At 43.2% G+C, this 20,086-nt stretch overlaps 1 protein-coding gene across 1 annotated transcript; it reads right to left on the bottom strand.

The window, feature by feature from the left end:
- Window positions 1-3,742: 3,742 nt before the first annotated feature.
- On the bottom strand, window positions 3,743-19,355 carry LOC136376124 (double-headed protease inhibitor, submandibular gland-like). Its single transcript, XM_066341917.1, has 7 exons — window positions 19,245-19,355; window positions 8,554-8,671; window positions 7,982-7,995; window positions 7,016-7,137; window positions 5,976-6,018; window positions 4,346-4,455; window positions 3,743-3,909 (listed from the first exon to the last, which is right to left on the bottom strand). Exons 1-7 carry the CDS (start codon window positions 19,347-19,349, stop codon window positions 3,864-3,866), a joined length of 558 nt encoding a protein of 185 aa, XP_066198014.1. The 5' UTR covers window positions 19,350-19,355; the 3' UTR covers window positions 3,743-3,863.
- Window positions 19,356-20,086: the final 731 nt, after the last annotated feature.

The raw sequence follows: 20,086 nt of genomic DNA, 5'->3' as shown, positions 1-20,086 counted from the left end.
GAGGAAGGCGCGGCGGAGGGGTGGAGAAGCAAATGGGCGCTTCTCCTGTGTGCCCTGGCCGGGAATCGAACCCGGGTCCTCCGCACGCTAGGCCGACGCTCTACCGCTGAGCCAACCGACCAGGGCCTTATATATGTTTATATGCTTAATTCCTTCACCAACTTTCTTCCAGCCCCTTAACCCTGCCCTTCCGACAGCTGTCAGTCTGTTCTGTTATCCATGCTTCTGTTTCCATTTGTTCAGCAGTTATTGTGTTCATTAGCTTCCACATGTAAATGAGATCGTATGGTACTTGTCTTTCTCTGACAGGCTCACTTCACTGAGCATAATGCTCTTTGGGTCTATCTGTGCTGTGGTCAAAGATAAGATTTTCTTCTTTATTATAGCCAAGTACTATTCTATTGTGTAAATGTACCACAGCTTTTTTATCCACCAATCTACTGGTGGGCACTTGGGGCTGCTTCCAGATCGTGGTTATTATAAATAAAGCTACTATAAACACAGGGGTGCATATATTCTTTTGAATTAATTTTGGGATTCTTAAGATATAGTCCCAAAAATGGAATCACTGGGTCAAAAGGCAGTTTCATTTTTAATTTTTTGAGGTTACTCCATACTGCTTTCCACGGTGGCTGCACCAGTCTAAATTCCCACCAGAAGTGTACAAGGGCTCCCTTTTCTCCACATCCTTGCCAGCACTTGTTGTTTGTTGATTTACTGACAGATGTAAGGTGGTATCTCACTGTGGTTTTAATTTGCATCTCTCTGATGATTAGTAATGTTGGTAATTTTTTTATAAGTCTACTGGCCACCTGTATGTCCTCTTTAGAGAAGTGTTTGTTCAGGTCTTTTGCCAATTATTTAATTGGGTTGTTTGTCGTCCTGGTGTTGTATAAGTTCTTTATGTATTTTGGAAATTAACCCCTTATCGGATGTATCATTGAAAAATATGTTCTTTTATTCAGTGGGTTTCCTTTTTATCTTGATGGTTTTTCTTTTTACTATGCAAAACCTTTTTAGTTTGATGTAGTCTCAGTTGTAATTTTATTTTCCTCTGTTTGCCTTGCCCGAGAAGATATATTGGCAAAAATGTTGCTACAAGAAATGTTTGAGGCCCTGGCCAGTTGGCTCAGTGGTAGAGCGTTGGCCTGGCGTGTGGAAGTCCTGGGTTCGATTCCCGACCAGGGCACACAGGAGAAGCGTCCATCTGCTTCTCCACCCCTCCCCCTCTCCTTCCTCTCTGTCTCTCTCTTCCCCTCCCACAGCCAAGGCTCCATTGGAGCTAAGATGACCTGGGTGCTGGGGATGGCTCCATGGCCTTTGCCTCAGGCGCTAGAATGGCTCTGGTTGCAACAGAGCGACACCCGGGATGGGCAGAGCATTGCCCTCTGGTGGGCATGCCGAGTGCATCCCAGTCGGGCGTATGCGGGAGTCTGTCTGACTGCCTCCCCGTTTCCAGCTTCAGAAACATACAAAAAAAAAAAGAAATGTTTGAAATTGAACGGCCTATGTTTTCTTCTAGGGTTTTTATGGTTTTGCGACTTACATTTAAGTCTAACATTTTGAGTTCATTCTTGCGGATGGTGTAAGTTGTAGTTTATTATTTATTTTTGCATATATCTGTTCAATTTTGCCATTGCCATTTATTGAAAAGACTGTCTTTACCTCATTGTATGGTTTTGCCCCCTTTGTCTGATATCAATTGACCACAGAGGTGTGGGTTTACTCCTGTGCTCTCTACTCTACTGAGGATCTTTTGACATTGGACCCAGTTGCTCTTCCCTGCCCCCTGGAATTAACCAAGAGGGGACTCAGGACAGGCCACTCTGCCCTTTTATTGCCCTAAACCTTCATTCTACCCTACCCCACCCCACCCTCTGACTGTATAGAGAGGTACATAAATGTTTTCACTAAGAGGCAGAGGGAGGGGCATCTTTAAAGAGAATTACTGAGAAGGAGAGAAAGTTGAGGAGCCACTGAGCCATTTCACCCGCAGGTGTTGTAAAGTACCAAAGGCTACAGAATTAATATTAATATTTTAGGAGGCTTGGAGAACATTTTATTAATTTGGATTAAGGTGTGCAGAGAAATTGTGAGAATAGTCTCTGTACTGTGTGATTGGCATAACCAGGATGGCCCTTGGCATTGTATTGTAAATGCAAGGGGAGGAAAACATGGATTCCCAGACATTCCACCACACCTGTGGGGAAAGGGGTGAATGGCTAGCCAGGTGCAGGAAGAGAAAAGCCAAAATAAACCTTTTCTTATAGCAATGAGCCATTTGCGGGCATTTGTCCCCACCAAAACTACCTCTCCTATGTAAATGCGTGTGTGACTCTGGACAGAGAGATAGCAGATAAACACTAGATAATATAGGAATGCCTTTAATATGTAAAGAGACATCTTTCTACCATTGTGTTGGCTTGTAAATTTTGTTTTCTCCAAAATGATGTATGGTTTGCAAATTGAATGTGGTCCTATCATGTTAAAGGACATATGACTATAACCAATAGCGGTAAGGGGCTCCTAATTGCAATTTTTGCTTCTGTACTTCCCACTTACAAAACTATAAAAACTAAGTAGAACAAAGGGCCGGTGCGCTCTCCGCCAGATTTCTGTCGGAGTTCCCGCTGCTTGGCCAAGCTAGACAATAAAGCTTTAATGTGTAAACGACGGACCTTGCTCCTGTCTTCCATATTTCGGGTCCCTCCAAATTTGGATTAACAAAGTAAAGAACTGTAACACAGAGGTAGGATTCCTCAGAGATCAGAAGGGAGGTCGTCAGGGGAGGCCCAACGGTGAGCTTACCCACCGTCTCACCTGACTCCTCTTCCCTTAGCTTCATGTCTTTTTTCAAAGATGGATTTGTTTCTCTCCATTTCACTTTGGGACAACCAATTCTGCCCACAGCATCTTATAGGGCATCTGGGAGGAGAGGCTCCGGCAATCTAAATCCTGGTGAGGGCTGGTTAGGGTGGGGCCGGTGGATTAGGTCTGCTTCACAATGTTCTGGTCAGTGTGAGATGAAGATCCCCACTTTCTTTTCACACTTGCACCTGACACAACAGCATGAGCACACAAACACACACTCACACTTGCCCTAGTTATGCATTCATTCTCAGGACAGTACACTACAAGTTTCCAAACTGCATGTGGGGACTTCTAGTGGGTTGTGAAATTTATTTTGTTACCACCACTATTTTAAAATAAAATATCACATTGCAATTTATATAGTGTGTGTGTGCATATGTGTGCATGTGTGTGTGTGTTTTTCTACATGATGAGGTTAAATACATTTGTTTTTTTACTGTGGGTCACAGTCAAAAGAGTTTCCAAGCCTCTAGACCAAACCTACAAGTAAGGAAACAGAAGTTTGCTCTCTGCAAGCTGTGTACCTCTTGCAAGGAGGAAATAAGTTTATTTTCTGCCAAATATTTGGAAGGAACCGTTTCAGGCCTATCAGAATAAGAAAGGAACCAAATATCCCTACTTAGAATAGTCTGTCAGTTTTACTTTTAAAATATTCAAGAAGACTACCCTTTGACATGTTGACTTGCAAAATTTGAGTTGTTTTAAAATGGGATGCTATGAGCACACTCTTTGTTCACCAGTGTGCATATAATCTTACCAGTTCCCAACTTCAGCGGGAACAGAGGAAATCTTTCTATGGGACTTATCATTCAGGAAAATGACCACAGACACTCTCCTGAAGACAAGAATCACATACGCAGAGAAGAGACAGTTTTCTGCTGAGATCCTTTTATTGAAGAATCAAATCCATATGCTTGTCCCCACAACCGTCCCAGACAAACTGCTTCTGTATGTGGCGTCTGCTGAGGGAAATGCCTGAGCACCCGGCAGACTCAGCACTCTCCATACTTGGCCAAAAAGAGTGCACCGCGGCTCTTCCTACAAGAGAAATCAATTTATTTTTTTAAAAAAAGAAAGGCTTGGGAGACCTTCAATAAAGTTTTCTATTTTTAGATCAAACCAGTCAAATGTGCGTGAAAGGTGAGCACTTAACCACTAAGCTTTAACAAGATGAACAAAAAACATTCAATGTGCTAGTAAAAGCCAGGGTCATGAGCCAAAAAATGTCTGTAAATTCTTTATCTGTCACTTAAAAATACTGTAATAAGTCTCTCGTTTTCCTAGCTTCCATTTCTTCCTACTATCAACTTTCTTGCTCTCTTTTTTTCTTTTTACTTCTTTTTTTGCAAAGTATTATGATTATCAGTGAACTGTCTCACTCCTACGCTTCATGGGAACAGCATCCAGCCTACTCAGTGTCTGGCTCAGTGAGAAAAGCTATTTCTGCACATAATATATTGAACTCAGCACTTACACAACGCCATTGCAGAACAAACACTTGTTGCCATACACCACTCCATCAGATCCACAGTGAGGCATATATTCCATAGTGCACATTTCAGAATAATTGCTGCTGCACTCAATCTGTCCATGGAGAAAAAGAAAAAGAAAGAAAAGAAAATATAATTACAGATCATTAAATCATAGAAAATACATGGTTGAAAGACCTCAAGGGACCATTTAAAATCCCATATGCAAAAAGGTATTCTCTGAAGTTTACCTAATCTGGCCCACCAATGCTGGGACTATCATCACAGCAAGAAATGGCTCAAGTTTAGTACTTCCCTCTCACTCATTCCCTACATTGGAATGAGAAATACATCCTGTGGATTCGAGCTTGTACGTAATGTCCACATTAGTCCTCTCCTCACCATACTATCATTCACTTGATTCAGGCCCTAAATAGGTCTTTTCTGCACGTTTGCAATTACCTGCCATTTTATTGTCCAGTCTCCATGTTTTACCAATCACCCTCTACATTGATGCTGGAGTGATTATTTTATAAACCAAATTAGATCTTGCTCTTCCAAAAAGAATTTCTTTTAGATGAGAGGAGGGGAGATAGTGAGGCAGACTCCTGCATGCGCCCTGAGTGGGATCCACCCAGCAACCTCGTCTTAGGTCAATGTTTGAGTATCAAACTATTTTTAGTGCCTGAGACTATCGCACTCCAGCCAAGCTATCCTCAGCACCTTGGGCCACGCTCAAAGCAATTGAACTACTGGTTGCGGGAGGGGAAGAGGGTGAGAAGGGGGAGAGGAAGGAGGTAAGAAGCAGGTGGTCACTTCTTCTGTGTGTCCTGACAGGAAATGGAACCCAGGATGTCCATAAGCAAGGCCGACACTCTATCCACTGAGCCACTGGCCAGGGCCTCTCTTCAAATATTTAACTGACTCCCTATCAACAGACCTGTGTTTATCTCTCTAGTCTCATCCACTCTGTTTCTCATGTTAGGCAATTTAAGGACTGAGTGCTTCCTGCTCCTGAACATTCCCTGGGCCTTTGCTATGGTGTTTTTCTTATCTCACATGACCTTATCAATTTTATCTATCAAACCCACTCCTACTCCTGTTTAAAAGTCAGTTCAACTACTTTTGTAACAGTTTCATGATGACATTTCTCTCTCTCTCTCACCCATCAAATTGGCTTTGGTGCCCTTCCTTAAAATGAACTGTCTTTTACATGTTTACAGTTACCTTGTTTCAAACATGATTCTAATTATTGACATCCCACTCACATAGCTTTTTACTCCTGAACTGTCTATTTGTTCTTGAATTTTTTTGTGTTTGTAAAAAATTACTTCCTTATTGTTATGAGAGTGACCTTGAGTCCCTAATTCCCTAGAAATACTGTTCGTAATCTGCTAATTGGCTGGAGTGTTAGAAAACAGTCACACATATACCAACCTGCCCCAATTAAGGGCCATGAGTAAGTAAATTAATCATATTTCAGGTCATCTGTTTAGGCTGGCTAGATGACTTATCTATGAATATCTGTAGTCATAGATAATTTTTAAATACATATTTTAAAATAGTTTTTCTCTATGAAAATGAGGAGTGTAGCATTTTATATTAAAAATAAATAAAATTTCTGCTAATACTTACACAACGATCATCATGCAGTTTTCTGAGGAAAAGTCCTTTTTCCCTGGAAGAGAAAATTTTATTGAATAAGCAATGCAGTTACTTGCTATTTCATAATCTACAGAATACTGTACAATCATAGGTTATTTTGTGTTGTCTGACCTGGCTTGAGATTGAGGAGCTCTGGTTAATATTCTACTCCGGGTGACTAATATTGACCATTAATATCTTTGATAGATGATCATTTTGCAAACAAAAACATAAGAAAATAAGATCTGTACTAAGAGGAGATTGGGCAGTGGTTTCCAGTCAAAATGGTGGCATAGGTAATGCAAAAAAAAAAAAAGGTTCAAACGTGTTTTGACCATGTCAAACATGTCCAAGCCACCATATCATTAATTCTATAGACTTTTCCTTCATGCTAATAAAAATAAAACAAAATACAAAGAGATTGGGCATTTAAAAAATAGTTCATAAGTAATTTGTGGGGCTGGTGGTGGTGGGGATTCCAACTGGTTTCAACAATCCATTTGAACTCTCACTCTCTTCCCCAGACTTTTCCAGGCAACCTTGAGCAGCGATATGAATTTCTAATTTCCTCTGGGGTATGAAGGACAGATCAAAGTAATAGTGTCCATGGCTAACAGCCTAAATATAGATAGCTCTTTTCTGAGTTCCTATTAAACAGTAAGAATGATGTAACACAGAAGACTTCTGTAACTTTGACTGAGATAAATGTCCTGTCTGAGACCCAGTTTCCTTAAATGTAATGTTAGAATAAAAATGTCTATATGTTGCAGCTAATGCCCAAGGGATACTGTATAATATGAAAGAGAATTTGACTGGATAGCAATATATAGATAGATCCTTAGAGATATAACACATTATTTCATTTTAACAAAGCAATGCCTAAATAGTATGGACAAAAGGTAGGATCTGTCAAACCATGTTCTAAAAACCAAGCAGATTTTAGCCAATGAGGACTTTGTGACCTTTAGAAAAAGCTGGTGGGTAGGGGTGGGGTGGGGTGGGTGGGACTTCACCTTGAATACCATACTCACTGGTTCTGCATGCAGAACATGCATTCATTGCTGTATGTTTTCTGATCAGAGCCACATATCGGTTTAAAGTGCCTTGGGCATGCAATCCTGGAGCTTTTACTCAGGTACTTGGAGCAGTCCACCTGTAATTGGAAGAAAAAATAATGCCCTTCATTCTAATTCTGTAGTCATTCTAGGAGGGTGGAGGGAATCCTATACTACTAGCCTCTTCAGATTTTCATCAAACACCTCCAGATGTCCTCTGGACCAGGTGCTGTGATACAAAAATTAATCAGACCTACCTAAAACATTCCTTAAGTAAAATGAGAATGGGGTGTTTAAGAAATATTAATTCTCTCTTTTTAGGGTTATAATGCAAGTCCAAAGGAATAATAAATGTAAGAATAATCAGAAAAGTTTAAAATGCTACCCAAAAGTATAATTTACTTTATCTGCTGCTCCCCTTTTGCAAGGAGGCTCCTGCAACCTTTAGAGCAGGGGTCCCCAAACTACGGGCCCGCGGGCCACATGCGGCCCCCTGAGGCCATTTACCCGGCCCCCACCGCACTTCCGGAAGGGGCACCTCTTTCATTGGTGGTCAGTGAGAGGAGCATAGTTCCCATTGAAATACGGGTCAGTTTGTTGATTTAAATTTACTTGTTCTTTATTTTAAATATTGTATTTGTTCCCGTTTTGTTTTTTTACTTTAAAATAAGATATGTGCATTGTGCACAGGGATTTGTTCATAGTTTTTTTTATAGTCCAGCCCTCCAAAAGTCTGAGGGACAGTGAACTGGCCCCCTGTGTAAAAAGTTTGGGGACCCCTGCTTTAGAGAAAGAAGCACCCGCAGAAGACGAGCAGCAACAGTATCATCCGGAGGAATTAGTTCAGTCTGCTGTGGGCTGGTTTAACTACTTCCCCAGCTCCATTTACACATTAGCTCTGCTTTCATTTATGCAAAATCCCACCGAGAAGGTTGCACTCACCGCCGTCCCTGGGGCTTCAGCACCAGAAGAAAGAAGAGCGAGACACAATTGCAGAGAAAGAATTGGGAGAGAGAGCAAATTGCACGGTTAGAAATGCAAAGCTGCATTCATTGTTCACAGTAACTAAAACCATTTTCCAACTTCCCTGTGCCCAAACCAGAACAAAGAGAGGTCACTTCTTTACTCGGGGCCAACTCAGGGGGAAGACAGAGATGTATGTGATCTCTGGGGGTGGGGGGGGGGGGAACACAGGGACATTTCTGGCTGTTGGGGGAAGAGCTGTCACAGGTATCCAAGTTCCTGCAGGCTTGGCCAGGGTAGGGTTGGGTTCTGGTCTCCCCGTTGCATAAAGAGAAAGTCAGGATCCTAAGGGATCCTGATCAGGAATTGAGCAAAAAGCCTACAATCTTGTTATTCTTCTCCCTCTCTCTTCCTCTTTCTGAAGGTCTGTCCCACCCCAGTCTGTTCATCCGACCAACCCAGAGATACCTTCTCCATTGTCTTCTGACTTTAGCTTTCTATAGTGCAGTTAACATAAAGGCATGAGCATTTAAAAAAAAATCTTAACTCACCTGGTGGAGAGACAGCCCAAGCAGTGGCTGCTAGAGCAAGAATGGCAAAAGCAGAGATGGCCTTCATCGTGATGATGAGCGACAGGGTGTTTGAGATACGCGGCTCTGAGCAAAGAGTCTGGAGAGAGAGAGAGAGAAAAACCAGTCTGCCCAATACAGCCCTATATATGGTGCATTTATACACACACAGGGCAAGGTCCCACCCTCATTAAAAATGGACCTTTCCAATGACGATTGGCAGCTTACCCAATCTAAGGCTTTTCTTTTTTTTTTCGATTTGTTAAGGAAATCTTCCTTATTGTCTTGACTTATAGACAGTTGGAACAGTTACGCCCTGAAACTCATCTACCAAAAGATGTTTTGCGTAATAATCCTTTGATTTCTCTGCAAATAGAGTGGCATGGCTATCTTTGAGAACAAATAAATCATAGGTGTATTAAGGTGAAATAAAAATGAAAATGACATGTGTAAAGCATATAAATTTGCCCGGTGACAGGTGACTACTGGAATTAGTAGAGTGATCATAGTGTGAGATATAAAAATGTCAAATCCATATCTTGAACACCTGCAACTAACATAACTAATATAATAATGAATAGCAATTCTATCAAGACATTTTAAAAGATTAGATTAAATGCAGGAAAGGTTAAAGTAAAAGCAGTGAGGACATTTCTTTCAAATGTACAGTAGCAGGCAACATGAATAGTTAGATTAGCACTGTAACACCTTGCTTTTCTAGAGTAGGAAGATACTTTGCAATATTCTGTGAAGGCTTGTTAAATGATTAAAATAAACTGGTTAATTACATAGACCAGGATTATTGCTACTTAGCAAATGGAACAACAAACTCAGAAAGATTAAATTTATTCTATTTATTCACATAATCCACAGTCAAGAGAGCTAGTTACAAAGTCCTAGGTCTTTACTTCCCTCCTAAAATATGTTTTTTCCTTTATCAAGATATGTTACTTCAATAACTAAAAGGGGTATTTATAATAAAAATTCTGATTTCATATTATCTCTTGCTTCTTAAGATTACAAACATAATATTCTGTTTAACACAATCCCCTGAATACATATGGCTATTTACATAATCAATATTTTTTCAGTAATACAGGCTCAATGATTTCCAATTACTTAGCACTTTAATCCCTGTTATCTCATGTGGTCCTCACTTCAGCTTTCCAGAAGATAGAGTTAAGATATGGTTAATTCTCTGCTTGACCAGGCGGTGGTGCAGTGAATAGAGCATCAGCCGGAGATGCAGAGGATGCTGGTTCAAAATCTGAGGTTGCCAGCTTGAGCACGGGCTCACCAGCTTGAGTGCGGGGTCACTGGCTTGAGTGTGGGATTATAGACATGACCCCATGGTCACTGGCTTGAGCCCAAAGATCAATGGCTTGAAGTCCAAGGTCACTGGCTTAAATCCAAGGTAGCTGGCTTGAGCAAGAAGTCACTAGCTCTGCTGGAGCCCCCCATCAAGGCACATATGAGAAAGCAGTCAATGAACAACTAAGGTGCTTCAATCAAAAAGTGATGCTTCTCATCTCTCTCCCTTCCTGTCTGTCTGACCCTCTGTCTCTGTCTCTCTCGCTTAAAAAAAAAAAAAAGTTAATTCTCAAAGGATAAAGTTCAAGACTGGATTAGTTAAGCAAATTCCTACTGAGTGAAAGAATCTTGACCAGAACCAGATCTTCTAATTTCAGATCTTATGATCTCACAGTGACTGACTGCTTTGATTTCTCATCTTTTTAAGGAATGTCTCTCTCATTCATACTTTCCATTTTCCAATACCACCTCTTTCCCTCAGGTAGAGTTGTAAAATTTAAGCTGATGCCATTGCGAAATTTGAACACTTATACCTCACCCTTACTTCCATGCTTCATCAATGTTGTAAATATGCATAGTTTGGTGAAATACTCTCCAGAAGCTTTACTGAATGGAATAAATGATCTTCTTCACAAGTTATAGTGAAGCATCACACTATACTGACCATGTTCTAAGTCAGAGGTTGGAAAACTTTTTGGCTGAGAGAGCCATGAACACCACATATTTTAAAATGTAATTCAGTGAGAGCCATACAATGACCCAAGTATGTTACGCGTTATCCCATAAAAATTTGGTGTTGTCCCGGAGGACAGCTGTGATTGGCTCCAGCCACCTGCAACCATGAACATGAGTGGTAGAAAATGAATGGATTGTAATACATGAGAATGTTTTATATTTTTCATGTTATTATTTTTTTATTAAAAATTTGTCTGTGAGCCAGATGCAGCCATCAAAAGAGCCACATCTGGCTCATGAGCCATAGGTTCCCGACCCCTGTTCTAAGTAGATAGAATGAGAACAATGGCTCAGAGGACGTTGGGCTGGTGGGTCCTTGAACAAGCATCTGGGTCTGTGGTTTTCAAACTTTTCATTGTTGTTGTTAGTAGTAATTAAGAAATGGAACATGGTTTTCCCTCCCAAATGTACTTTTATAAGGCCAATAATAAATGAAACAAATATTTTTAAAGGCAGTGACTTAAATAGAAGCAAGACAGAACTGAAGAGTACCTGTATTTCCACTACACACCTCAAGGCTCCATGTAAATCCATTTGAGAACTTCTGATCTAGACCCTTTTCCACAAAAAAAAGGAAGTGAGGCTGCTCTGAGTGAAATCTCCTGAAACTAGTACAAGATTCTGCTTTGTCATAATTTCTCATGCCACCATACAGTCCTGTGCCAACAAGGAATTTTTGCCTCTATTTCCATTCCCAACGAAGGTGAGGGAGGATCTGCCACCTGGGTCCTAGATTCAGTTCTGCACTACTTACTGGACGTCACCTTCTGGGCATCCCATGGCATCTTCAAGGTCACCCTATCCCCAAAGAGCTTAATGCCAAATCACTTTTTAATAGCTTCTCTTCAGTTTCACTCTGTTAAGGTTTGTCACTAGTAACTCAACCCAGGAAAAGTTAGGAGCCTTCTTCTCCTCTCTGATTTTTACATTTATGTCTAATCTCTTACCAACCAGGTTTTAATTTGTGTGTGCCTTTCTCTCAAAAAAAAAAAAAAAAAAATATATATATATATATATAAATCTTTTAAACTTTATTTCTTCTTTTTTTAAAGTCCCAGTTTAAGAAAAATGGTCTAGGAATCTACCCCCACCCCCCATGTTCCTCCCTTTTTGGAAATTCTCATAGTCATGAGAGAAATTAATCCCATCTATATACTCTAGCGAGATTGCATCTTTTATCTTCCTCTTGCCACCTACTCAGTAACTGTCTAAGGATTATAAATAATATATAGAATTATATTGAACTCAGCAGCATGACAATACATTGCTCAAATTAAAAGTCACTTCAAAGGGTCAACACCCATTTCTATTACCAGTTGCTTAACAGCCTCAAGGTTTTTGGTTTCAAAACAAATCAACTGGCTGCCAGACCTAGGTGTGGGTACGTCCTGCCGTGGCTCTCCTAGTAATCCCCAGCGTGGTCCCACTCATAGTAGGTGTGAGTTTCAATCAATAAATGTAGATGTACAAAATTATCTAGTCCTTTTTTCTCTCTAAATAAAATTACATTTGATTCTGAGCCCTCCAGTCTGCCTGGATTTGGGGAGATTTGGTCCCATTCATTATTGGAGTTTATGAGGATCTAAGTTACTTAAGCGGTGCTCAGAAAATGAGAGCAGGCTCTTTGATCTAGATAATCTCAGTTACCGCCTACACCCTGATGGTCTAAGCCAGCCATAAACGGTTCCTTTCATCAAGGTGACTCCCTGATTCTCTGCCACCCCTGGGACAGAATGGCTTTTGAGATTGAGAACCCCTGAATCTAGAGTTTGTGAGCCACTTTTTTAGCCATATACTCAGTAATCTTCTGCCTTTTCAAGATGTGATCAAGCAGCAGCTTTGGTCAATGGTGTTAGAACCCCATTGTAAAGCCAGTAGGCAGGGCTACCATCACAGCAGCCTGGCTGGATTTCTCCTCCAGTAGCTGCTCCATTTCCAGGCGAATCTCGCAAACCTGGTCAGGCTCCTCCTCCAGCGCTTCCTCCAGCTCCAGGGTCAGCATCTGTTTCTCCCACGTTTGCTCCAGCTCCTTCCGCTGCTCGGTTGGCAGGTCCCGGGCAGCCTCTTCCACAGAGCTCTCAGTTTCCTCACACATGGCTATAAAAGTCAGCCAGCCTATGGTCCCCAAAAGGACAGCCATGGGGACCATAACAGCAGCCAGTCCTCTACTCCACCGCTCAAAGGTGGTGGTTGCTCCATACCGAACTGTATTGAATCCTGCCACAGACTACGCCAAATGTCTCCAGTAGTCAGGGCCAATATCAAAGCAACCGCCTGGCCCATGCAGGTTCGCATTGGATTCGGACAGTCTGTAAAGAAACAACGGAGACAAAAACTGATGGGCCATCTTCTTTAATTCTAGCTTGCATCCAGCAGGCAAGTAAAAAACACACACTGGGCTCCAAAACCCACTCACATTCAGTGCTCACAAAGCTACTGACTTATCCAAGTGTTGGGCAGATAAAATGTATTATGCTCACTTTGTTAAAGATAACACGAGGAGGCCATCGCCCAGGTGATATTAATGTGTGTTGGGGTGGGCTAAAGGCAGGCAGAATCCTTGTAGCCTGGGGCTTGGTTTTGGGATTAAGCCTTTCCTACCCTTTTTGATGTGGGGTGGTACAATCCAATCATGCCTTGGAAGGTGACTTTGTATTAGAGACTTTCCTGTTTTGTATATTGGATTAAGGGTTTTGAATCTACACTATAAAATAGGGGTAGAACGGGAACTTGGGCTCTTGGTTCCTGAGATTATCATTAGAAGAGAGAGCAGAGAAGAGCAGAAAAAGGCCACGTGGAGGAGGCCAGGAGAAGCAGCCAAGATGGTGGAGTGCTGAGTGAGATGCCAGTTTGTGTAGAGTTTGTATTTGGGATAAGGAAGGAGATGGAGAACTGAAGAGAATAAGGCTGGTGAGCTAGAAACCTTTGATTCTAGGAAACTCGGATAAGTCAGTGGCTTTGTGAGCACTGAATGTGACTGGGTTTTGGAGCCCAGTGTGTATTTTTACTTGCCCGCCGGGTGCAAGCTAGAATTAAAGACTATGGCCCATCAGCTTTTGGCTCCGTTGTTTCTTTGCCGACTGTCCGAATCCAATGCGAACCTGCAAGGGCCGGGCTGCTGTGATAGTGGTCCTGGCCTTGGCTTCTGGCTTTACATTTGGCGTAGTCGGCAGGATTTGATACAGATCGGCAAGGAGCCTTTGAGTGGTGGAGTAGAGGACTGGCTAGTGTTAGGGTTCCCCATGGCTGTCCTTTTGGGGATTGTAGGCTGGCTGACTTTTACAGCCATGCGTGAGGAAACCGAGAGCTCTGTGGAAGAGGCTGCCCGGGACCTGCAAACTGAGCAGCAGAAGGAGCTGGAGCAAACGCAGGAGAAACCAATGCTGACCCTGGAGCTGGAGGAAGCGCTGGAGGAGGAGCCTGACCAGGTTTGCGAGATTCGCCTGGAAATGGAGCAGCTGCTGGAGGAGGATTCATAGGGTCATGAGTTGCAGCTTGCCCTGGATGTTGCAGAGAGCCAGCAGCGGCAGGAGGCCAGGGCTGAGGCTGAAGCTGAAGCTGAGGCCGGGTCTGGAGCTGCAAGGTCTGCAGAGCAGAAGGCGGCAGCAGCCCGGGGCTTGAGCCTGGCAGCGGGAGCTGGTGTTTTCAGTTCCTCTTTGGAGGATGAGCAGAATTGGGCTGGAGTTGTGATCTACAGTCTCCAGAAGATGGAAGCCCAGCTGGAAGGAGCACCTACTGCGGCCCCGGTAGGTCTGCAATTTTGGGACACAGGGCTGGACACGCTCTCCGGAGCAGAGATGGAAATGCTGACTGCCATTGCCATGTGCCCCTCTTTGGGACAGTGTGAGACCTGCCAGGATGGCAGGAATGAGGGGGGTGGCTGATGCCCCATGTGCTTGGACTGATTTCCTGGACTACGACCGGAGTGGGCATTGGCTCCTTTGTTGGATGGATTTACGGATTACGGATTTTGGACAATGTGAAATACCCTGATGGGGGTAGGGGGTGGCTTTGCTGGAAGCACTCCCCTGCCCCAGGAAGCTTTTCCCATAGGCCGAGGACATTTTGCGCTTTGGGCAAAGTGCTCAGAGACTGGTGAAGTGTACCTTTGTAATTGTTGAAACTGTATGATTTTTGCTGTTGTAATTTGTGTAATGTTCTAATTTCCTTGCACAGGGATGCCGGTGGTATAGGTTGTGGGTAGTAAAGTGAGCATAGGGGTGGATTGTTGGGCAGATAAAATGTATTATGCTCACTTTGTTAAAGATAACACGAGGAGGCCGTCGCCCAGGTGATATTAATGTGTGTTGGGGTGGGCTAAAGGCAGGCAGAATCCTTGTAGCCTGGGGCTTGGTTTTGGGATTAAGCCTTTCCTACCCTTTTTGATGTGGGGTGGTACAATCCAATCATGCCTCGGAAGGTGACTTTGTATTAGAGACTTTCCTGTTTTGTATATTGGATTAAGGGTTTTGAATCTACACTATAAAATAGGGGTAGAACGGGAACTTGGGCTCTTGGTTCCTGAGATTATCATTAGAAGAGAGAGCAGAGGAGAGCAGAAAAAGGCCATGTGGAGGAGGCCAGGAGAAGCAGCCAAGATGGTGGAGTGCTGAGTGAGATGCCAGTTTGTGTAGAGTTTGTATTTGGGATAAGGAAGGAGATGGGGAACTGAGGAGAATAAGGCTGGTGAGCTAGAAACCTTTGATTCTAGGAAACTCGGATAAGTCAGTGGCTTTGTGAGCACTGAATGTGACTGGGTTTTGGAGCCCAGTGTGTATTTTTACTTGCCCGCCGGGTGCAAGCTAGAATTAAAGACTATGGCCCATCAGCTTTTGGCTCCGTTGTTTCTTTGCTGACTGTCCGAATCCAATGCGAACCTGCAAGGGCCGGGCTGCTGTGATAGTGGCCCTGGCCTTGGCTTCTGGCTTTACACCAAGGTTCCTAGAATCAAAGGTTTCTAGCTCACCAGACTTATTCACCTCTGTTCCCCATCTCCTTCCTTCTCCCTGCACACAAACTGGCTTCTCACTCAACACTCCACCATCTTGGCTGCTTCTCCTGGCCTCCTCCATGTGGCCTTTCTCTGCTCTGCTCTCTAATGCTAATCCCAGGAACCAAGAGAGCAAGCTCCCGTTCTGCCCCCATTTTATAGTGTAGATTCATAACCCTTAATCCAATATACAAAACAGGGAAGTCTCTAATACAAAGTCACTTATCTGGGGCATGATGGGATTGTACCACCCCACATCAAAATGGGTGGGAAAGGCTTAATCCCAAAACCAAGCCCTAGGCTACAAGGATTCTGCCTGCCCACAGCCTGCCCCCAAGACACATTAATATCACCTGGGCAATGGCCTTCATGTGGGCAGTGCCATCTTTAACAAAGTGAGCATAATATATTTTATCTGCCCAACACCCATCCTTTTCATTTTCCCTGAACACTTTATTCTAGCTGTTTCGCTCACTTAATAGAGTATTCAGCCACGAAATGTAATTCCTTGCCTAACATGTATGGTTTTGTTCAGTTTAACTCAAACATCCTCTAAGGCATATTATACACCTGTTTCTGCTAGTTTTGTGATGGAGGGAAGGAAAAAGACAAGGAGGACTAGTTAATAGCTTTTAAGTAGTGCTTTCATGGTTGATGCTAAGCTATTATTTCTTGTTTGACATATTGACATTAAAAAACCTATCAAAATGTCATTCTTTACAATCTTATTTTGTGCCTCCAGGTCAGTGCTATGTGGGGGTTAAGCAGCTCCACCAGAAATCATTCAGTGGGTATTTAAAACTGAAACTCACTCAGTTGCCTATACCTCTTCTGAGTGCATAAGAACAGCTTCTGGGGGCAGGGGGAAGGTAGGCAAAAAAAAAGAGTTGAAGCTAAAGAGGTGAGCAGAAGGCTTGCATGTCAAGAGGATTTTGAAGTCTGTTAGTCAAATAAGTTTGTAAATATAATATATACCAGGGGTAGTCAACCTTTTTATACCTACCGCCGACTTTCATATCTCTGTTAGTAGTAAAATTCTCTAACTGCCCACCGGTTCCACAGTAATGGTGATTTATAAAGTAGGGAAGTAACTTTATGATAGATATGTAAATTCCAAACTGTCCTCTTGATGTTCCACTTATCTGTCAGACCTCACCCTTACTGGACTATTGCCCCTGAGACAGAGGAATTCCACAAAGCTGACAACCCGCCCTTAAAGAGGGGCTCTGGACATACCAGGACTTTTGATTCAACACCCACATGCTCAAAGCCCCCCAAGGAGGAGCATTCCGGACATACCAGGACTTTTGCCTCAGTATCCCCTCAGGCTCTCCCAAACACTATATAACTGGCCCCTAGTCTGTAACCGGTGCTCTTCTCCCCCGGGAGAAGTGTCTGGCAGGGTTCCTTTCTTCCTTTCAATAAAGCCTGTTACTCTGGTCTTTCGGACTCCCATGGATTCCAACATTTGGTGCCGAAACCTGGGACAGGGTACTAACTGCCTGGACGATCCCTCTTTGCCGTTCAAACTTACAACCAGGGAAGCAATGGGCAGCGGCAGCTCGTCCCGGGCTTACTCCCTGATTCTGTTTGGACGTGTAATTGTAGGTCGATTGGCTGGCAGTCTAACCCTGTCTTGAACCCCTGCTGGACCAGAAAGGTAAGGAGTTTCTCCCTTCCCCTTCCCCGGTTGGCCTCTAAATTTCTCTCTAAAAACACCCCTTTCTGGTCGGACGGTTTTCTCTGACACGCCTCACGTTTTGAGGGGTTTGACTTTCAGTTTCAGTGGACTGCACGGAAGACTAGGCGCCTAGCCAAACCTCTCCACTCTCTCAGACTTCTCGTCCTCGGAGCTCCCTGACAGGTGGTGATGACCTCTATCAGGGACGACTCCCCCACACGGAGGTTCTCTCCTCTTGGGACAGTGACAAAAGGCGGGGACACCCCCTCTTGCTCACCTGTCTCCACTATGGGCTCTTCAGGGTCTAAGCCTTCCGACCAGACCCCTCTAGGATGTCTCATAAAAAACCTCACCAAACTTGGTCTCAGACCTCAAACCGAAGAAATTAATCTTCTTCTGTAACACGGCATGGCCTCAGTACAGACTAGATAATGACTCCCATTGGCCTGAAAATGGGACATCCGATTACAATATCCTAAGAGATCTTGACAATTTCTGCCACCGGACGGGGAGGGCATCAGAAATTCCTTACGTGCAGGCTTTCTTCTCCCTTCTCTCCTGTCCTTAATTTCTGTGCCTTCTGTTCTACACGCAGGCCGTTTTTGGCCAAAGAAACCTCACCTAAAACCTCCACAGACTCCCAAGTCTCTCCTTCTGCTAATTCCAGCTAGAAGCAGTAGTCACTAGGACTTAAACTCTAACTGCAAAGTGTAGAAATGTAACCACCCTTTCCCTAAGTACTTACAGGATTTACAGGTTACTCAGCAAACTGTTCAAAGACTGTCCAAGAGATGCTTCCAGTATTACATCATCCAAGGACTGACTTTCACATGGACAGGTCCACACACCGTAATCCTGACAACTCACTCCCACTGTACCTTTAACCTACCTCACCCAATCAGGAACTTTCTACTCGTGTGGTACCAACACCTATCTGTGTCTCCATACTAATTAGACAAAAGCTTGTACCCTAATCTATCTCACCCTAAATATCAACCTAATCCCACCCCATGAGCCTCTTCCAGTTCCTAATACACTATCCATCAATCTAAGGACCAAACGAGCTATACAGGTAATTTCTCTTCTTGTTGCTTTAGGAAGCCTAGCGAATTTGTATACATGGACTCAGTGGTTTCACACAAACTGGGCGTCTTGACTATTACCTTTCATTGGCCCACTCACTCTCCTATTTATTTTTCTAACTTTTAGACCCTACCTTTTACGTTTGTTTACTAGTTTCTTACAGAACCGCATGCAGACCTTCGCCAATCAGAAAATTGGAAAAATCTACCTAACCCTACACACCAACCCTGAAACCTGCCCTCGCGAAACAGAAAAATCTGAAACCCTGTATCAGCAAACCTCCTAAATCCTATCTTTCAACCTCTACAGGTCCCCTAACCCTAAAGCTCTCCCGTATCCCTGAAGAACTAGGAGAATGAATAGCATTCACCTCTTAATGCTTCTCAATCTTTTTATCCTTCTCATAGTAAGAGGACAAGACCGCTGGGTCTTCTTGGCTGAAGAAGAGCCTCCAAAGGGACATGAAACATTTCTTTTAACTCAAGCTAACTGCTCTCTCCAGGTCTGCCAGGAAAAAATATCTCTAACTTTACCATGAAAGAACTTTCACACACACACACACACACACACACACACACACCCCAGCTATACAACCCTCCTTATCTCTGCATTGCTAATCTCCAAATACTTGCCTCTTTCTTTATCAAGTTCCTACAGGCCCGGATGAGAGAAATCTCTAGGATCACCTACAATCAAATGCTCCTACACTCCTATTCCCCAGTACCCCAAGAAGAACTTCATGAGGGAAATATCAAATAGGTAGGGATGACAGCAGGAAGAAGCCACCCCCCAGCCCGAGAAGTTCCCTCCTGAATGTTCTCCAAACCCTCTTCCTTTTTAACCACACATATTCAATCCTTCTAAAAAACTTACACCAACAGGTTCCCTGTCTCCTAAAATTTCCATATGTCCTCCCACTCGAGGGGAACCAGACCAGCACATCTCATGAGGCTCAACCAAGAGACCATGTATCACCATGTCACTCTGTCCACTTGTCACTCGCAGCAAGCAACTAACAATTATTACCTCGCAAAATTTTTTACTTCCTCACTCAGGTTTTCAGAGACATCGCCTGGTTCAGACCTTACAGCATGGAAATTGACGACCTCCTTAACTGGATGAGGGACTTGGCTTGGCAAGAATCCCTTCTTGAGTTCTCTCCAGAAGAAGCAATAATTTTCCAACTTTTTCTCCTCTTTCTCCTCATCACCCCTCACCATATATTATAAAATTAATAACTGCCTTTCTTTTATATGTAACCACAGAGTTGAGAAATGATAGATATGTGTATTCCAAACTGCCCTCTTGATGTTCCGCTTATCTGTCAGACCTCACCCTTACTGGACTATCGCCCCTGAGACAAAGGAATTCCACAAAGCTGACAACCCGCCCCAAGGAGGGGCTCTGGACATACCAGGACTTTTGCCTCAGTATCCCCTCAGGCTCTCCCAAACACTATATAACTCACCCCTAGTCTGTAACCCGTGCTCTTCTCCCGCGGGAGAAGTGCCCGGCAGGGTTCCTTTCTTCCTTTCAATAAAGCCTGTTACTCTGGTCTTTCGGACTCCCATGCATTCCAGCACTTTACTTTATAAAATTTATAAAGCAGAGTTAAAGCAAGTTAAAGCATATAATAATTACTTACCAAGTACTTTATGTCATATTTTCTCTAAGTTTGGCAGAATAAATCTTTATAAAACAATTTACTATAATTA

This window comes from Saccopteryx leptura, chromosome 6 (genome assembly GCF_036850995.1).
Source record: "Saccopteryx leptura isolate mSacLep1 chromosome 6, mSacLep1_pri_phased_curated, whole genome shotgun sequence".
In the NCBI taxonomy this organism is placed as follows: domain Eukaryota; kingdom Metazoa; phylum Chordata; class Mammalia; order Chiroptera; family Emballonuridae; genus Saccopteryx; species Saccopteryx leptura.
Note: the sequence above shows the minus strand (reverse complement) of the source record. Positions and strands in the feature narration are given on the sequence as shown.